The sequence below is a fragment of the Fistularia commersonii genome, chromosome 27 (assembly GCF_037954325.1).
Source record: "Fistularia commersonii isolate RoL2024-O1a breed Wild chromosome 27, RoL_Fcom_v1.0, whole genome shotgun sequence".
Classification (NCBI taxonomy): domain Eukaryota; kingdom Metazoa; phylum Chordata; class Actinopteri; order Syngnathiformes; family Fistulariidae; genus Fistularia; species Fistularia commersonii.
In genome coordinates this window covers 12,495,699-12,512,725 of record NC_141310.1, presented here as the reverse complement: position 1 = coordinate 12,512,725, position 17,027 = coordinate 12,495,699, and the positions used below count along the sequence as shown (strand labels likewise).

The following is a 17,027-nucleotide window of genomic DNA, read 5'->3' as shown; positions in this document are numbered from 1 at the left end:
TTTCACAATAAAAGCGGGTTTAAAAGCGTAAAAGTCATGGGGTTTTACAAATTAAGATGCAGCAGCAGTGAAATGGTGTGTGAAGTTGATGAAATGAATGTTATAGCACATCAGATAGAACATGGAGAAGAGTTTTTAATATGTCCCCTTTTTATGAAGTTAGAATACAATTTGTGTTATTGTGTTGTGCACGAATGTTGGAGCCAAAGTCCTTTTACATCACGATTGTGAGTGTCTTCATTTTCATGCAAAAATGATGGAAATTATTTATTCTTTGATTTCCTTTCTCTCTTTGTAAGTCTGTAAGTAATTGATATACCATGTACACGCTGTTATTTTATTCATTATGTGTGCACCCGCTGCTCTTTTACACTCCGGGTTGGATGCTAAACTGTATTTTGCTCCCAGGTATTTCAACATGTGTAATAATAATAATAATTTCTCTTTGTCAAAATCTTCTTCTTGTGGCAACTGGACTTGAATTTCTTCAAGATGTTTCACATCCCAGAAGATTCAGTTTGCAGGAATAATAACAATGAATGGCCAAATAATGATAATAATAATGATAATGATGATAATAATGGATGTTCAAGGATAAGAATAATAAGGATAATACTTTCTTGATCCTATTGCATAAATTTGTTTGTCACAGCAGTGCAGGGCAGAGGACAGGTAGCCATAACAATAACAATAACATTAACAATGAATATGAATATGAATTTAAATAAAGGATGAAGAAAAAAAAGGATTAAAATAGATGAAATGTTTTTATTTGATGCTCATACACCTTACAGACATATACCTAAAAAGATGAGAAATCATCTTATCTTAATTATGGACACCTAACAGAAATATGCAAAAAAAAAATATATATATATATATATATATATATATGGATTTAAAAGAAACCACAAAAGTAACACAAACTAGATACAATTTAAAGGACAAAAACAACAAGAAGCATAAAAAATAGATGACATAACAAAAGGAAGAAATGTATTTAATTGATTCTCATGGACACCATACAGACATATAACAAAAAAAAAAAAGACAAGATAAAATAAGATGATCTCATCCTATCCTATCTTGGTGTATCATAATAATAAGAATAAGAACAACTTTATTTATCCCAAAGGAAATTGTTGTGCCAGAGTTTCAAGTAAAACATAACAATAATAAATATTGCTTTACTTGAAACTCTGAAACATCTTATCTTGTCTTATTTATATGACACTCACGGACACCTTACTGACACATACCAAAAAGATAAGCGATAATACAAGATTATCTTACTTTTTTAAGCTCATGGACACCTAACAAACATATATACTTATATACTTATATACTTATATATATACTGCTCAAAAAAATAAAGGGAACACTTGAACAACACAATGTAACTCCAAGTCAATCCCACTTGTGTGAAATCATAGTGTCCACTCAGGAAGCAACACAGATTCATTTTGACTTGTTTTAAGGACATTACATCAAAATCGGATCCGCCTGGAGTTTGTTTTTACACTTTAATTTTGAGTGTGATTCCTAATCCAGACCTCCATGGGTTGATACAATTGATTTCCATTGATCATTTTTGTGTGATTTTGTTGTCAGCACATTCAACTGTGTAAAGAGCAAAGTATTTCATAAGAATATTTCATTCGTTTAGATCTAGGATGTGTTTTTTTAAGTGTTCCCTTTATTTTTTTGAGCAGTGTATATACCTAACATACATACATTCCTGTGCATCTTGTATTTGCAAGTGTTATTTGCAGTGCTTATGTCCATTATTGTAAGTCGCTTTGGATAAAAGCGTCTGCCAAATGTAATGTAATGTAATATATACAAAAAAAAAAAATTTAAAAGAAAAAAAAACAAAGACTTTGAATCTTACATTTCTGCATTTCTTCTACATTTTTTGAGTGTGTTTAAAAAAAAAAAAAAAAAAAAAATCATTTCTCTCCGGCGTGCTTTTATTTTGAAGGCGCCAGACCGGAAGCGGGCCTCTCTGCAAGAGCGGCGCGGAATCAAAGGTTTGCAGAGGCTCCGCCGCCGCCGATCGGTCGTGTCCGCCGCGGAGCGCCGTCCGCCTTCGGTCCACACGGACGCGTCCACCCGCCTGGATAACCCCGGGACTCCCACCACTCTTTCTTTTTCTCTCTCTCTCTTTCTCTTTCTGCGCGTTTTTCCTCCGTCCTTCCCCCGCTTCCCCCCCGCAGCACGGCCGTCTTTCGGACTATATATCCGGCTCATGGTTTTCCACTCGAACCCGATGCAAAGAAATGGGTAAACTGCACTCCAAACATGGTACGCTGTGTGTTTTCTTATTTTTCTTTTTTTTTTCTTAAAAGAAAAAAAACCCACTCGACGCTGAGATACTTTCGAGTAACTGTTCATTGTCTTCTATCCCCCCCTCTTCTTCTTTTTCTTCTTCCTCTCTTCTTTCTTCAAGCCGCTATTTGTAAACCGAGGGAAAGTCCAGAAGGTGATTATTCATTTATTTATCTTTTTTTTTAAACATTTCCGTGTGTGCGTGTGTGTGCATGTGTGTGTGTTCAAGGAACGACTGGAGCGGTTTGTTCCCCCTTTCTTTTGAAGGCGCCTCCTCAAAGGACGTTAAAAAAAAAAAAGGGGGCACCGCGTGCGTGCATGCATGCATGTGTGTGTGTGTGGAGTCTGAAATATGTGTGTGTGTGTTAACACATATCTCCATACCAGGCGACAGTTTCGTAGTGAACGCCTGCTTGGCGCGGAAAGGCATCGACGACTGGCTGGTGAAGCAGAAATACTACGAGCCGCACAAGGGCCACTGCAGGGTGAGTGGATGAACGGATGAACGGATGAATCGGCCGCTTTCCTCCTCTTCCTCGACCTCTTCTTCCTCCTCCTCCTCTTCCTCGTCCTCCTCTTCCTTCTTTTTCTTCTTCTCCGCCGCCTGGAAACTTCAAAATCCGGACAAAGTTCCTCACTTCCGCTCCGGCACCGGAAGTTGAGTGTGTGTCAGTGTTGTTGTTGTTTGTGCTCTGGACCGGGTTGAGGATGATGCTTTTTTTTTTTTTTGCTGCGTGTCGTGTCCGTGTTCTTCCCTCCCCGGTGGGTTTCACGTCATGGTCGGTTTGACATGCGTGTGAGAGGGTGAGTGTGTGAGGCCTCGGTGGTTGTGTGTCTGTGTGAGCGTTGCGTGTCTGTACGATTGAGTGGACGATGGTATGCGTGTGAATGAGAGGGTGAACGGTTGTGTGTCCACACCAGGTGTAAATCTCACATGTTTATATGTTGCGTGAATGAGTGAATGTTGCGTGTCTGTATGAGGTGTGAACGTTGTGTGTTTACGTGTCACGTGAATGAGTGAATGTTGCATGTTTGTGTGACATGACTGAGTGAATGTTGTGTGTTTATTTGACACATGAATAAGTGAATGTTGTGTGTTTGTGATGCATGAATGAGTGAATGTTGCATGTCTGTATGAGGTGTGAATGTTGTGTGTTTGTGATGCATGAATAAGTGAATATTGTGTGTTTGTGATGCATGAATGAGTGAATGTTGCATGTCTGTATGAGGTGTGAATGTTGTGTGTTTGTGATGCATGAATAAGTGAATATTGTGTGTTTGTGATGCATGAATGAGTGAATGTTGCGTGTCTGTATGAGGTGTGAATGTCGTGTGTTTACGTGTCACATGAATGAGTGAATGTTGCATGTTTGTGTGACATGACTGAGTGAATGTCGTGTGTTTGTGATGCATGAATGAGTGAATGTTGCGTGTTTGCATGTTTACGTGACACATGGAGTGAATGTTGTGTGTCTGTACGAGGTGTGAATGTTGCGTGTTTATGTGACGCATGAATGAGTGAACGTTGTGTGTTTTCATGTTTACGTGACCCATGAATGAGTGTATGTTTGCATGTTGACGTGACCCATGAATGAGTGAATGTTGTGTGTCTGTATGAGGTGTGAATGTAGCGTGTTTATGTGATGGATGAATGAGTGAATGTTGCGTCTCTGTATGAGGTGTGAATGTTGTGTGTTTGTGACACATGAATGAGTGAATGTTGTGTGTTCATGTGTCGCATGAATGAGTGAATGTTGCATGTTTGCATGTTTACGTGACACATGAATGAGTGAGTGTTGCGTGTGTGTATGAGGTGTGAATGTTGCATGTTTACTTCACGCATGAACAAGAGGGCGAACATCACGTGTCTCGGCGTGACGTGCGCATGTAGTTGTGAACGGTTGAATGCGTCCATAGCATGTGCAAATGAGAGAGTGAATGTTGCATGTCCACACGACATGTATGACTTGTATGACTGACGTGCAAATAAGAGCGTGAACAATTGTATGTCTGGTTGAGGTGTGAATGTTGCGTGTCAAAATGACGAATGAGAGAGTGAACGTTCCATGTTAGATGAATGATTGTGTGACTGTGACATGTGAATGTTGCATATATATATATGTATATTAAGCATGAACGTGTGAATGTTCCGTGTTTGTGTCGCATGAATGAGTGAATGTCGCGTGTCAAAATAACGAATGAGAGTGAACGTTCCATGTTAGATGAATGATTATGTAAGATGCGAATGTTACATATATATATGTATTTTACACATGAATGAGTGAATGTCGCGTGTGTGTGTGTCTCATTCACCAGAATGACAGGGTGAACGCTTGTTTATCTGTGTGAGGTGTGTGTTGCATGTTTATATGACGCATGAATGAGAGGGTGATTGTTGCACGTCTAGACGACGAGCGAATGTCGTACGTCTCCATGTGACTTGAACACGAGGCCGCGAACGATTACACGTCTGTACAAATCACGCAGACGTGAGGACGAACGGTTGCGTCGCTAACGCAAGGGCTAACGCCTGCCCGTGTGTTCGACAGCTGGAATCGCCGCGCGCTTTATTAAGTCCAGTGAGTTTTTATCATCACGAACCGTCGCTTAAATCGGGTCGGACGGCCATTGTTTTGCGCTCGCGTGTCCCGAGCGCGACTTTTACCAGACGTCTCCTCCAATGACGCGGGGAATAAACGTTCGGCTCTCGCTCCGTTCGGGGTTGTTTTGTTGTTTTAGACAATAGAGGAGGCTTGAGCGAAAGCGTGGCGGTGACAGTCTGGTTGACGGGCGAGGATTGTCGAGGCTGGGGAGTTACGTCGGAGGTCACGCTTGTTGTGTGTTTTGGCATTGCCGTAAACACGCCGCCGCTGTTGTCAAGTGGGGAAATCCTTTGGAATCGCTTCAGAGGAGCTTTAAGCCTCTTTGGTTTGCGACGCCGTCCTCGTTTGTGGAAATGGAGCCCGTGGAGTAAAAAAGGAAAAAAAAAAAAAATCGGTTCCTCCGCCCACGAGGCGCCTTTTGAGCACAAATGCATCTGTGTTTATCGAGCGAGGCCAAGAAAAACCGAAATCTCCCGTCTTTTGAACGCGGAATCGGCACCTTCTGTGAATCGTCCCGCGAAAAAACGCAGAGCGAGCGAGAGGGAGCTTCAAAGTCGCCTGGTTTCGTCACGTTTTTTGCGAAGCGGCGCCGTCTTTTTTGCGCGACAAATAGTCGCGTTCTTGTAGCCAGGACGCACGTGCAGCCTGCGGCCGGGTTTTTTTTTTTTTTTTTTTTTTTTTCTTCTTTCTCATGCAAACCGGTCCCAAAACTCCAAAGCTTCTTGTTTATTTTAATTTTTTAAATTTTTTTTGCTTCCTGTTTTTGTCGCTCCTGAAAGTAGCGAGGCGTCACGCGCTCTTGCATTCGGATTTACAAGCTTTGGTCGATCGGACCACGTTAAAGAAACACTCGCACCACTTAATTACCGTTCGCTGGAGCCGCAAAAACAAATTGATCCTTTATTTTCTGTCTGGAATGCAGTTTAGTTTGGAGCGGCGGCGTGTGAAGGATGGAAAAGACTCGGTTGTCTTAATGATCAGTGAAGGAGTTATTTCGGAGTGTACTAATCTGGGTGACTAATGGCTTTTATAGCTCAAAGGGAAAATGAAGAAAAGAAGAGAAAAGTCGCTCTGACATCAATATTTATTTGACTCCTTTTTTTTCCGTTTTTTTTTTTTTTTTTTTGGCACGTGACACGAATCGCCTTAATATTTTATGTCGAATTTTAAACAATCGGTTGAAACAAATCGGTTTCAACGAAACAATCAAATATCCAGATTTGCGGCGATCACGTCACCTACCAACATCCCGGTTACTTATTTATCTTTTTATAACGATGATTTCATAACCGTGACCTCACAACCAAGATAGGATTTATGACGGTTAAGATATCGCAACAGCATATTTGATAAGTCAGCGAATAATTGTCGGGTCCTTCCCCCACCGATCTGTCGTCCGAGGTCACCTTACCAGGAAAAAGATTGTCAGCTAATGCTAATTAGCACACACGACACCGCACTAGCTCGGCAGCTAACGTCCATATTTATGAATGCACTTTTTAATATCCATTTCGACTGCAGACCTGCACATTTCTACTTAGTCTACCACATTTAATGAGCGTAGGACACGTTCACGATGCCCTTCCTTGGAAAGGGAAGCCAGACTGAGACGGTTTCGGTCGCGTCCACTGGGAAAGGGAGCGTTAATATATCGGTAGATGGATGCTGGGGTCGGAGCTGCCAGGCAGGAGGTCTAGAGGGAAACCCAAGAGAAGATTTATGGAGGCAGGGAAAGAGAAGGTGAAGTTTAGTCGGTGTGAGAGACGGATCCAGAGAACGGGGTGATTAGAAGACGACGGCAACCTTGCCTTTAAATCACCCGTACATTTTGGCATAATATAAATACCGTTCATGTATTTATTATATCTGCACCTGCTGCTTTTTCGATGCATAACATCCCTTTCTGTAAGCTGAATCGGGGTTGTGGAGAACTTCTGCGTGGATCCTTCGTCTCCAAACTCTTTGCACACTTGAAGTCATTGTGTTATTTTGACGAGCGGGGAAAAAAAACCAGCATTGTTTGCAAAGAATGGTCATTTTTTTTTTGTGTTGCCCGTGACTTGAGACATGCACATCACAATCCAGGTCATGTGACCCCCCCTCCCCCCCTTCATGGCGTTATATAGACCGTCATTTCTGTTAAAAAATCCACTTGGATGTTTGAAATTGTGACACACCTTAAAAAAAAAAAAAAAAAAAATCCACTTTTTTCACCGCATCATCAGGGAATTAATCCCGAAGCATCCCATAAATTAAAAAAAAAAAAAAAAAAAATCCCCTCCCCGCCCCTCAATGGGTCGGTCCTCCCGCACCCCATCTGTTTCTGGCGTTTTTTTTACCCCGTGGCCTTGTGTTGCTGGTGTCTGATGAACTCAGCCTGCGACACCCACGGCTCCTCCTCCATTGTGAAGCCCGACCCTCTGCGCAGTAAAACGGGAACCCCCAACCTCCCCTCCTAGGTGGAGGGGGGGGGGAAGAAAAGCAAAAAAAAAAAAAAAAAAACCTCCCTTTTCGCTGTTCCCCCATTGCATCCGCGAGCCTTTACATCCCCCACCCACCCATCGCGAGGCGAACGTGCATCAGACGACAGAATGCAACTCCTGGAACTGGATCTCCTGCCCCCCCGACTCTCTTGTCTCGCAGTATTTTTTTTTTTTTTTTTTTTTTTTTTTTTTTTTGCAGGTCTAAAGCTTTCAAACGCATTCCCTCAGCCTCCAAGTCTGATAAAAGACATGGCAGGTTTTTTTTTTTTTTTTTTTTTTTTTTTTTTTTTTAGCCTCCCCCTCCGTCTTTTTTTGCTTTTGCTCTCTTGTGTTTTTCCTTTCCTTGTCATTTTCACAAAGCAAGGACCCTTTGCTTGGAAGCTGAAAGCACCTTTCAAATGCAGACTCCTCTTCCTCTCCTTCTTTCTGTCTTCTTCGCGTTTTCTTTTTTTTTTTTTTTTCTCCCCCCCCCCTTTCCCACCGGCTGGCCTCTTGTGCGTTCGGCGTGACGTATGCCCCCTCTCCCACCAGGATCTACCCCCTCCGTGATCCCATGGGACTGCGAGGGGGCTGTTGTTGGTCTTTGAAGAGGCTGGGAGGAAAAAAAAAAAGTTTCGAAGCCACACACTCTTTTTTTTTTTTTTTTTTTTAAAAAAAAAGGGAAGAAAAGCCGCCTTAGCCTTCGGGGAGGAGGGGCAGCACCTGGCCGTGGAGGGTCCGTGATTTAAAAAAAAAAAAAAAATGTTCCCATGAGAAGATGCGGTGGAGGTTTTCTGTTGATGTAGATGAAGGAAGGGGGGGGTAGGAGGACGTGCAGGTGGTTTCGGTGTCGCATCCGGCATCGCGTGTCACAAGGAGAAGACTAAAAGCCATCCGGAGGACTTTTCCCCCCCCCGTGTGATGATAGCAGAAGCGGCAAAACAAAAAAAAAAAAAAACAATTTAAAGAAACACGGTCGGCAAAATGATCCCAAAAAGGACAGAGCAAAATGATTTTTTTTAATCGCTCTTCTGCAGTTCTTTGCAACAAAGGGGAAAAAAAATAAGTCGGAACATCAACGCTGTCAGGTTTTACTCTCAGCGTGAATCATTTTATGCAATTTTCTGATTTTTTTAATTTATTTTTTATGTATTTATGTAATTATGTATTTTTTTATTTTTTATCTTTTTTTTTTTTTTTTTTTTTTTTTTTTAAGATCAGATGAACTATACTGATCTCCATAGGGGAAACTCTTTTGTCACAGCAGTGTAACAGATTATAAGTGTCAAATAAATATGAATATATATATAAATAGAGAGTCACTATATCTTACTATAACATATAGCTTATATTACGTCAATAACTTACAGCTTACTATAATTGCTAACTGCGAACTATAACTGCTGTCTATTTATTTATGGATGTCTTGCTATCTTCTGTCTTCTAATTGTCCTTCTATTTATATTTAAATTTGTTTTATTTTTCATATTTTACTGTTACGCTGCTGTGACTAAGGAATTCCCTCTATGGGGATCAATAAAGTTTATCTTAACTTATTGCTATATTATATATTCTTGCATCTGCCAGAGACCCACAGGTCACCCACAAACCCTCTGTTTGGATGGACTTTTATTTTTTATTTCATTTTATTTTTTCCATTTTTAACAAGAAGTTGCAAAAAAAAACAAAAACTTTTATTTAATTTTTTTTTTTCCATTTTTAACAAGAAGTTGCAAAAAAAAAAAAAATTTTTTTTTTTTTTTTTTTTTTTGTTTTTTTGTTTTTTTACAATGTTTGCAATTAAAAAAAAAAGCTGTCGGCGGTTTGCGACGTATGTGCAACCGCGGTTAAAAGTGCGCCCCGGAGTCTGGAGTCAGCTGTCCGGATGAACTCCGGAGATCAAAAGCTCCTGCGGGAATGCGCTGGGAATCTCGGGGGATTAGCAGCTGAGATTCTGCTTTGTTTCCCCCCAAATATATGCTTAGTTGGGAGCGGACGGATAGATGTTTACCAAAGCGTCTCTGGCCGCCGCGGCCAGACGGAGGGGTTTTCATTTAACGCCTCCAGATGCCCTTTTTTTTTTTTCTCTCTCCTTTTCCTTTAATATACACTGGCTGAGTGCAGAGTTAAAAAAGCTGACATTCAATAAACGCGTGTCGAGTAAGCAAAGCAAAGCAAAGCGAAGCAAAGCAAAGCAAAGCAAAGCGTGACACGTCAGGCAGACAATCTGGTCACAGTGTGTGTGCAGAGTCATTGGGTGCAACAGGATTTATTTTTTTATTTACTTATTTTTTTTCCCGCCCGACCAGAGCCGCATCCTTCACCTGATTCCCAGATGTGCACAGATTTTCCTTTTTTTTTTTTTTTTTTTTTTTTTTTTTTTTTTTTTTTAATATCAAAGAAATTAGCCAGTTTGTGATTTTTTTTTTCTTTTTTTACACAAATGTTGATTTTTTTTTTTTTTTTTTTTTTTTTCACGCGTCACTTCCTTTCATATTATTTGACTGCATTGTTTATTCACCCCCTTTTTTAATTGGATTTTGGATCACACCTTCAGCAAGCATGAAAAATCCCCCTCCCCTTTTTTTTTTTTTTTTGTGGGGTTTAACTTAACTTTACACTAATTGGACCGCTTGAAAGAATGAGATCTTTTGGTTGCTAGCTTTCCCACCGCTGATATATCAGCTGTTCCTGTGTATAGCCTTTTTAAAACGTCTCATTTGCTTGGTCAGGCTTTTAAGTTTTACAAACGTTCAGCACAGTTATATGCGGTGTATTTCGGCAGTTTGACCAAATTGCGCATCACATTTATCGTCATCTCCGGACTATTAGCGGCTACGTTTTTCACGTGTTTTAAACAATGCGGCTTAAACAATGATGCGGCTAATTTATGTTTTTTTTTTTGCCTCGTCACATCGGACCGATGTTATTCTGAGGCCGATCAATTCCGACGCCGAAGATGACGACTTTTAGCGTTTTATTATTCATCTTTTTTCATCAGCCGCTATTTGCAAAAAAGCATTACTTTAATTAAAAGTAAGAAAAACAATGTGTCTGTGTAAATATCTTATGTTACAATTTTTTTTTCAATTATTTTCATGTTATATTTTATTGTATTTCTTATTCTCCCTCCTTCCTACTATTATCTATTATTTTTATGTTTTTGCTTGAAACTGTGGCACAACAATTTCCTTCAGGATAAATAAAGTTGATCTTATCTTATCTCTTACAATGTGGACACCTGCGGCTTATAGAAAATGTATATGTACATATACATTTATTTAGTCATTTTTCGCCGGCGCCAATCTCCGAATCTTCGCAAGTCGGAAATATTACGCCGCAATTTAGCTGTGCGTCCGTGCAACATCTCGTTCAAATGGTGCGACGTAACGTATTTACTGAACACAACCAGGGTTGCGGAAATTTAAAATTGTTATTTTGATCCGTCGCGGTTTTGGATTCAGGTGCGCTCAATAGTCCGGAAATTCCAGCGTCGTATTCAGAAAACTAGATATGAAACGGCATCGGCGGGATATTGTTGTTTTGTTTTTTTTTTTCTTGCATTTTAACACATTTTTCACTCTTAGATTTTACTCCTATCTTTTAATCTAAGCTGGATTACAAACGCTCATGCAGGTAGAATGCAAGATACCTGTTACCTAGAAAGAAACGCCAACGGTTGATTCAGGGGAGCGACGACGGCGATCCCAACGGCTCTGCTATTTATACGAGTCGCTGATTGATAGAGTTGTTTGCGAGTGTGTGTGAGTGTGTGTGTGTGTGTGTGTAGAGGGGGGAAACTCTAGGTGACTCGGGCTCCTGTGGCGACGCTGAGCTCCTCTGAGCTTTCCGTGGAAGCTCAGTGCTCATTTTAATCACCCACTTAAAAGGCTCTGCTGAAGTGGGTGTTTAAGTGTTTAAACCCTGAATAATTCTCTCTTGTTTGTTTATCGGGTCCCCCGGTGGGTTGCGCTCTGGCCCGTGCAGTAAAAGCGCTGAATAATTTGACTGAGCGCTCCAAAAGTGGCTCTCGAATAGGAAGAGCTCAACATCTGCATAAAAAGTGCCGTCATGAGACCGCGCGCACCGCCAATATATACAAACGCAGCCCATTTGTTTACCCTAATATTTGAATTAATTCATCACCGCCAGCAGACGCACAGTCACAGCGTGATTCCCGTCCTTTTTTTTTTTTTTTTTTTTTTTTTTTTTTCAGTAAACTGGACTTTTGGAAGCTCCATAGGTTTAAATTAAAATTTTTTTTTTTTAAATGTATTTATTCCCCGTCGCGCATTTGAGCGCCCTCGTGAGAGGAATCAAGAATGTGGAAGTGGACGAAGGTAAACAGCGCATTGTGCCTCCCACGGACGGAGGCTTCCAGGGTTCTCGGGCTCTTCCTGTGGCGCCGGCGGTCCGGAGGAGCTCCGGATTGTCTGTTAAGGGATGTTTTTGGTTGAGGGAAAGCTAAACAGAGCAGCGGCCCTGCTGAAAGCAAAGCTGTCCTCCCCCCTCCGGTGTGTTTACGCTTCAAAAGGTGCCACGGCCCACAGAGGACCTCACTCTGCACGCCGTACAAAGACATTCTGCAGCGCCGCTGTAAAACGACCCCCGCCATTATGACACCGCGCTTGTTTGGACAGAACCGAGTAAAAGTCGGCGCGGTGTCGCCGCCGCCGCCGCCGCAAATGCATTTACGAAATGCGATTTGTAAAAAATAAAATAACAACTCCGCGTTTTATAACTACATTTCATGCCGTAATAATTCCGAAGGCGCTTTAAGGCCGTAAGGAGACGGACCAAAAAGCGCGGCTTTTTTACCCGAATCCACGGAAATAGGAGCTTTAAACGGGCGTGGCGCCGCCCGGGACGCCGACTCCACGTCTTTACGGGGACTGCGAAATTCAACCGGGAGCCTCGTAAACTTCACCGTGTAATTGCCGTTTTTGTTTTTTTTTTTTTACTCAACCCCGAATCTTTTGGAGTTTTTACAATTTACTAGATTGTACGTTTGCAGACGATACACCAGTGTTAATCCTTTCCCCAGGCATTTCTGCTCCGCACGGTACGGCCCAAATGTGTTACCCATATGCCGACGATGACACCCTCTCGCTTACTTACTTATAGGCGGACCGACTCGGCCGCCGTCGGCTCGCGGGAGACTAAAAAGTTTCTCGTTTACGTGCAAGCTTTAACTCCCAATTGCACGTTTGTCCGGGCCGGGCGTCGAAAAACGCGCGCGTGGAATTTACTAGCGGCTCTGGCGCAAAACAGCCCGCCGCGCTGCAAGTTCATTATGGCGAGCAGTGACACAAGCCACTAATTCCAGAGAGCTATGAATAGCAACGTGCCTGTGGCATCGGCACGCTTGTATATCGTAGCTGAAGTGTCTATTTCTGCTGTTGTGTTTACTCGCGAACTTGAAACACTCTCTGTAATTACAGAGATTTTTGGTCCGCAGTTAAAAGGTCAGATGTGAGGGATGTTTGGAGGTGGTGGCTTGCGGCTGGCAGGATGTCTGCGCCGAACATGTTGTGTGCATTTGTGTGCACACAAGAAGTGTGTGTGTGTTGGAGAGCAAGAATGACCACCTAGGTGAGGGTGGTCCCATCTGGTCAGAATACACACATCAAAAGTCCTCCGCTTTGCACAGACAAGGTCTAGGAATGTCTTTGAGTTTAACAAGATGGGCTGCTAGTTATTGCTACGTTATTAGCCCCGTTTACAGAGTTCACGATATAAAAAATGACCCGCTATTACGGCCCCCGGACCCGCTATTATCCCGAATGAGCTCTGAATGATCTGAAGCAAATTGCGGTTACACCTGGTAATGTTTCAGATCTTTGGTGTATGTGTGTGTGTGTGTGTGTGTTTGAATACCTCCATTATTTCCACTTGCAAAGACTGTCTGCTTGTAAAATCAGTGTATATTTACCTGTGATAAAGGCGGCTAAATCAGTAAACTCATGCAAATTCAAACACGCGATCCCTGTCGGGATTCAGATTAAGCAGCGAGGTGTGTGTTTTGGACAACACTCGTGCTAGCGTAGCCGCTAACTTTGCGCTAATGTCCGCTCTTAAAGAAGCTGGTGTTTTTCTCGGTTTGTATTGTTCCCGGTGATAAGTTACACACAAATATTACAAATTCGATCGCATTATTTTGCATTTCGTGCATTTTCCAGCTGTGAAAAAGTTAAATCGTTCCCCTCGACGGTCTGCAGACGAATGCGCGGCGGCGACGTCTCACAAACTGCTGGCGGCGACATTGACAAGTCGCCGTGTGCTTCTCTTCAGTCGGCCGCGTTGAAAGCTTGAAGTGCCTGTCACTTTCTTGCTGCCCTCGAGGTAGACGTCCTGACACACACACACACACACACACACTTTGCAACACTTGAGACTGGCGTCTGAAGCCGAGCAGACGGCTGAGGGACTCCGTCTCCACAAAGAGCACTTTGACTCGCCGCTCAGACGCTGCAGATACCGTCCGCCGAGGCTGCGGAACAGAACCCGCGTCGTGTTTGCAACAATTTTTTATTTTTTCGGCAAGGAAGCGGCCGAAATGACCGCTTTTCTCCGGACGCGGCGAGATGTCCGAAATGCATTACTAACCAAACAAGAGCTCGGAGATGAAATATGACATTTTTCATAAGCGTCTCTCTCTTTCCGCTCTTGTTGTTACTCTCTGGAACCCAGCTTTATTTTTCAGAAGGCCATAATTTTGTGATTTGTTGCTCTTGGCAGACGCAGACCACCTGTTAATCAAGGCGAAGGGACAGGCCGTCTCCTCTCCCCTCCAAACTGTAGCTTCCTCTCGGGAATTTAAGCTCCCAGAGCGGAGTTCATTGGCTTTTGGAGAATGTGTTTTAAGGATTCACCTCTGGCTCGGATTCCCTTTTAACCCTCTGACTTCTTGTGGGGAAACGCTTGAGGGTAAAAACAGAAGGGGCGTGGCTCGGCTTGCCCCACACACACACACACACACACACACACACACACACACACACAGGTTACCTTAATGCCAGAGTGTGACTGGCTGCTTGTTTGCCTACTTTTTTACCCCGAAGTTCAGTTGCAATTAGGAAGACTAGAAATGATCTTTAATGACATGATCCTCAGACGTCTCTCTTTACTCGTCTTATCTCGTCGTTTCTAACGGGAGTCGAATTTCATCCGTTTATTTATTATCCGTACCGCTTGTCCCGGGTTCACAAGGGCGTATATACAGACAAATGACCGTTCGCCCTCTCATATAATCAATAATTTGATTTGCCAAGTGTTAAAAAACAATGAGATATCACTGTGAGCGTCCCGATATTGACAGATGTCATGAAAAGTGCAAAGAGTGCATATGGCATCAATGTCCAGAGAATGAGTTATTATTTATAGTAAACATAGATTCAGTTATAGATATTTATTTTTCTTTTTTTTTTCCCATTCCATCGTCCATTCTTATCCTTGATGTTGTTCTCTCTGCTAGCTATTTATGTGGATTTTATTAATTTTATTTATTTTTTTTTTCTATTTTCCCTATTTATATTTACATTCATATTTTTTGACACTTGTAACTGTTACGTTGCTGTGACAAAATTAATATCCTCTATGGGGATCAATAAAGTTTATCTTATCTTATTGAGAAGAGATAGACTTGCGACCGTTCACCTTTCATTGATACGTCTGAACTTCCTGTTTTTGACCCTGTGAGGTGGAAACTCCAACCGCTGCACAAAAAGGGCATAAATAGGGCGCATAAAATAAAATTTAAAAAAATTAATATGTGAAGTGATTCATAATTGGTCTATTTTTCCGGAGTTTTTTTATATGTTTATTTTATTTTTTTAATTATTACAGGATGTAATGAAATTGTGAACACTCAAAGTCTGTAAATCACTTTTCATGATTTACGGATAAACAGAATTTCTTTTTTTTTTTTTTTTTTTTTGTTCCCCTCCTTTGATTAATCACAAATAGTTTGTGCGCTCTGAATAATTTTTTTTGAAGGCGCCGCCAAGGCAAACACTCCAAACCATTGTCCGCTCTTGAAAGGAGTAAATCCAATGTGTTATTTTTCCAGCGGCGGAGGTTTTGCAACATTTCCAAGAAAAACAAAACAAGAGCGTGTGTGTTTGGTTAAAGCTGATTTATGCTCCTGCGTGGAATCGATGCCGCGGGTTTCGGCGTGGGAACGCGTATCTCGACCTGCGGACCCCTTTTTTTTTTTTTTCAAAACGCGACTGCGGGTTCCTCGTCGCCGCTGAGCGACTCTTAATTTCCCCCTTCCCCGAATCGCTTGTGGCATTTCAGTTATTTCAGCGAACGCGATGTTTTTTTCCGTAATCACGAACCGCCGATTCCAGAATTATCCGCTCGTTTTGAGGCATAACTGCTGGAAACGCATAAGGAAATTTTGTGCATAGAAAAAAAGCCCCGCAGCCAGCTACAGTGTGACGTCCGCGGCGTGCCAGACGGCGAAATAAAAATGGACGCCTTGAACCCGAATCAACCCTCGGGGGTGAACGGGTGCGCAGGAATCCGAGTTTCTTACACGCTGAGCGACTGAGGTCAAAGGTCGGTGTATTTTTGGCTGAATAAGTCATTTACCGCTCTGTGTTGTTTTGTTTTTTTTTGTTTTTTGTTATCATAAATACTTTTTTTATACACTGAAATGACTGCGGCTATGTCTTTCCTGTCTGGAAGAGCCAAATTGTTACTTAGCCTTTGTAAAACAAACATAAAAATGCGGTTTGTTTAGTTTTGTTCGTTTTTTTTCTTTTACGGTTCAGTTTTTGCATCCTTCAGTTTTTTGTTTTTTTTTTCCGTTTTCTTTACGCTCTGGTTTAACACCCTTAAATGATGCCCGAGCGTGTGTCGTCAACCTCTCGGTTTTCACGCCGTTTACAGTGACCTTTTTTTTTTTTTTTTTTTTTTTCCCTCCGCGGCGCGGAGCTGGAATTCCACATTTCCACAGAACAAACTGTGAAAAGCGAACCCTACCTTCTCCTTTTCCCCCTTCACCCTTTCTGCTGAGATAAACCTTTGATAAACACTGCGATAAATTTTAATTGCGGTGTTTTTTTTTCTTTTAGATGTATATTTTTCAAAGCTAACAACCTCGAGGAGCAGGTAAAATTTAGTGCCCGAGGGGGTTGGCAGGCCTATAAAAGCTTATCTTTGCAGGTGTAAAAGTTTTGTAAATGGGTCATTAAAGTGTTGGCCAACTTCACACATAAAACACAAAAAAAGAGGAGAAGAAGGGGTGGGCGGCGTGGAGAGGCGGAGGGGCGGATTACTTCAGATCAGCATGTTTCTGAAGCGCCGAGACGAGGGCTGTAAATCGCTGCTAATATTCCACTGAGCCTTTCAGGAGGCGGCTTTTGATGTGGGTGAAGTAATGTGACCAACAGCGTTAGCAATGTTAATCTGACGCGCAGAGACGACCGGCCTCCGAGCCTCCGAGCCTCCGAGGCGGCGGTCGCACATGTGGTCGGAGTCGGGATAAATAACATCTGCTCGGATATCCACGCATCCCCGTCTCGCGGCGAGAGAGTCGGCGTCCGGTTGCGGATTATAATCTGATTCGAATTTCTAGGTCGCGCACTTGAGCTAACATGCTAAGCCCTTCGGCATGCACGAGCCCCTC

The 17,027-nt window shown here is 42.2% G+C and overlaps 1 protein-coding gene across 1 annotated transcript in view; it reads left to right on the top strand.

The window, feature by feature from the left end:
• The first annotated feature begins 2,061 nt into the window (after positions 1-2,061).
• The window catches only part of nkd1 (NKD inhibitor of WNT signaling pathway 1), a 48,209-nt gene continuing 33,243 nt past the window's right edge, over positions 2,062-17,027 (top strand). The window contains exons 1-3 of the mRNA XM_086174625.1: positions 2,062-2,304; positions 2,450-2,482; positions 2,716-2,813. Of these exons, the coding sequence (XP_086030751.1) occupies positions 2,280-2,304; positions 2,450-2,482; positions 2,716-2,813 (156 nt within the window). The 5' untranslated portion in view covers positions 2,062-2,279. The remainder of the gene's footprint in view (positions 2,305-2,449; positions 2,483-2,715; positions 2,814-17,027) is intronic.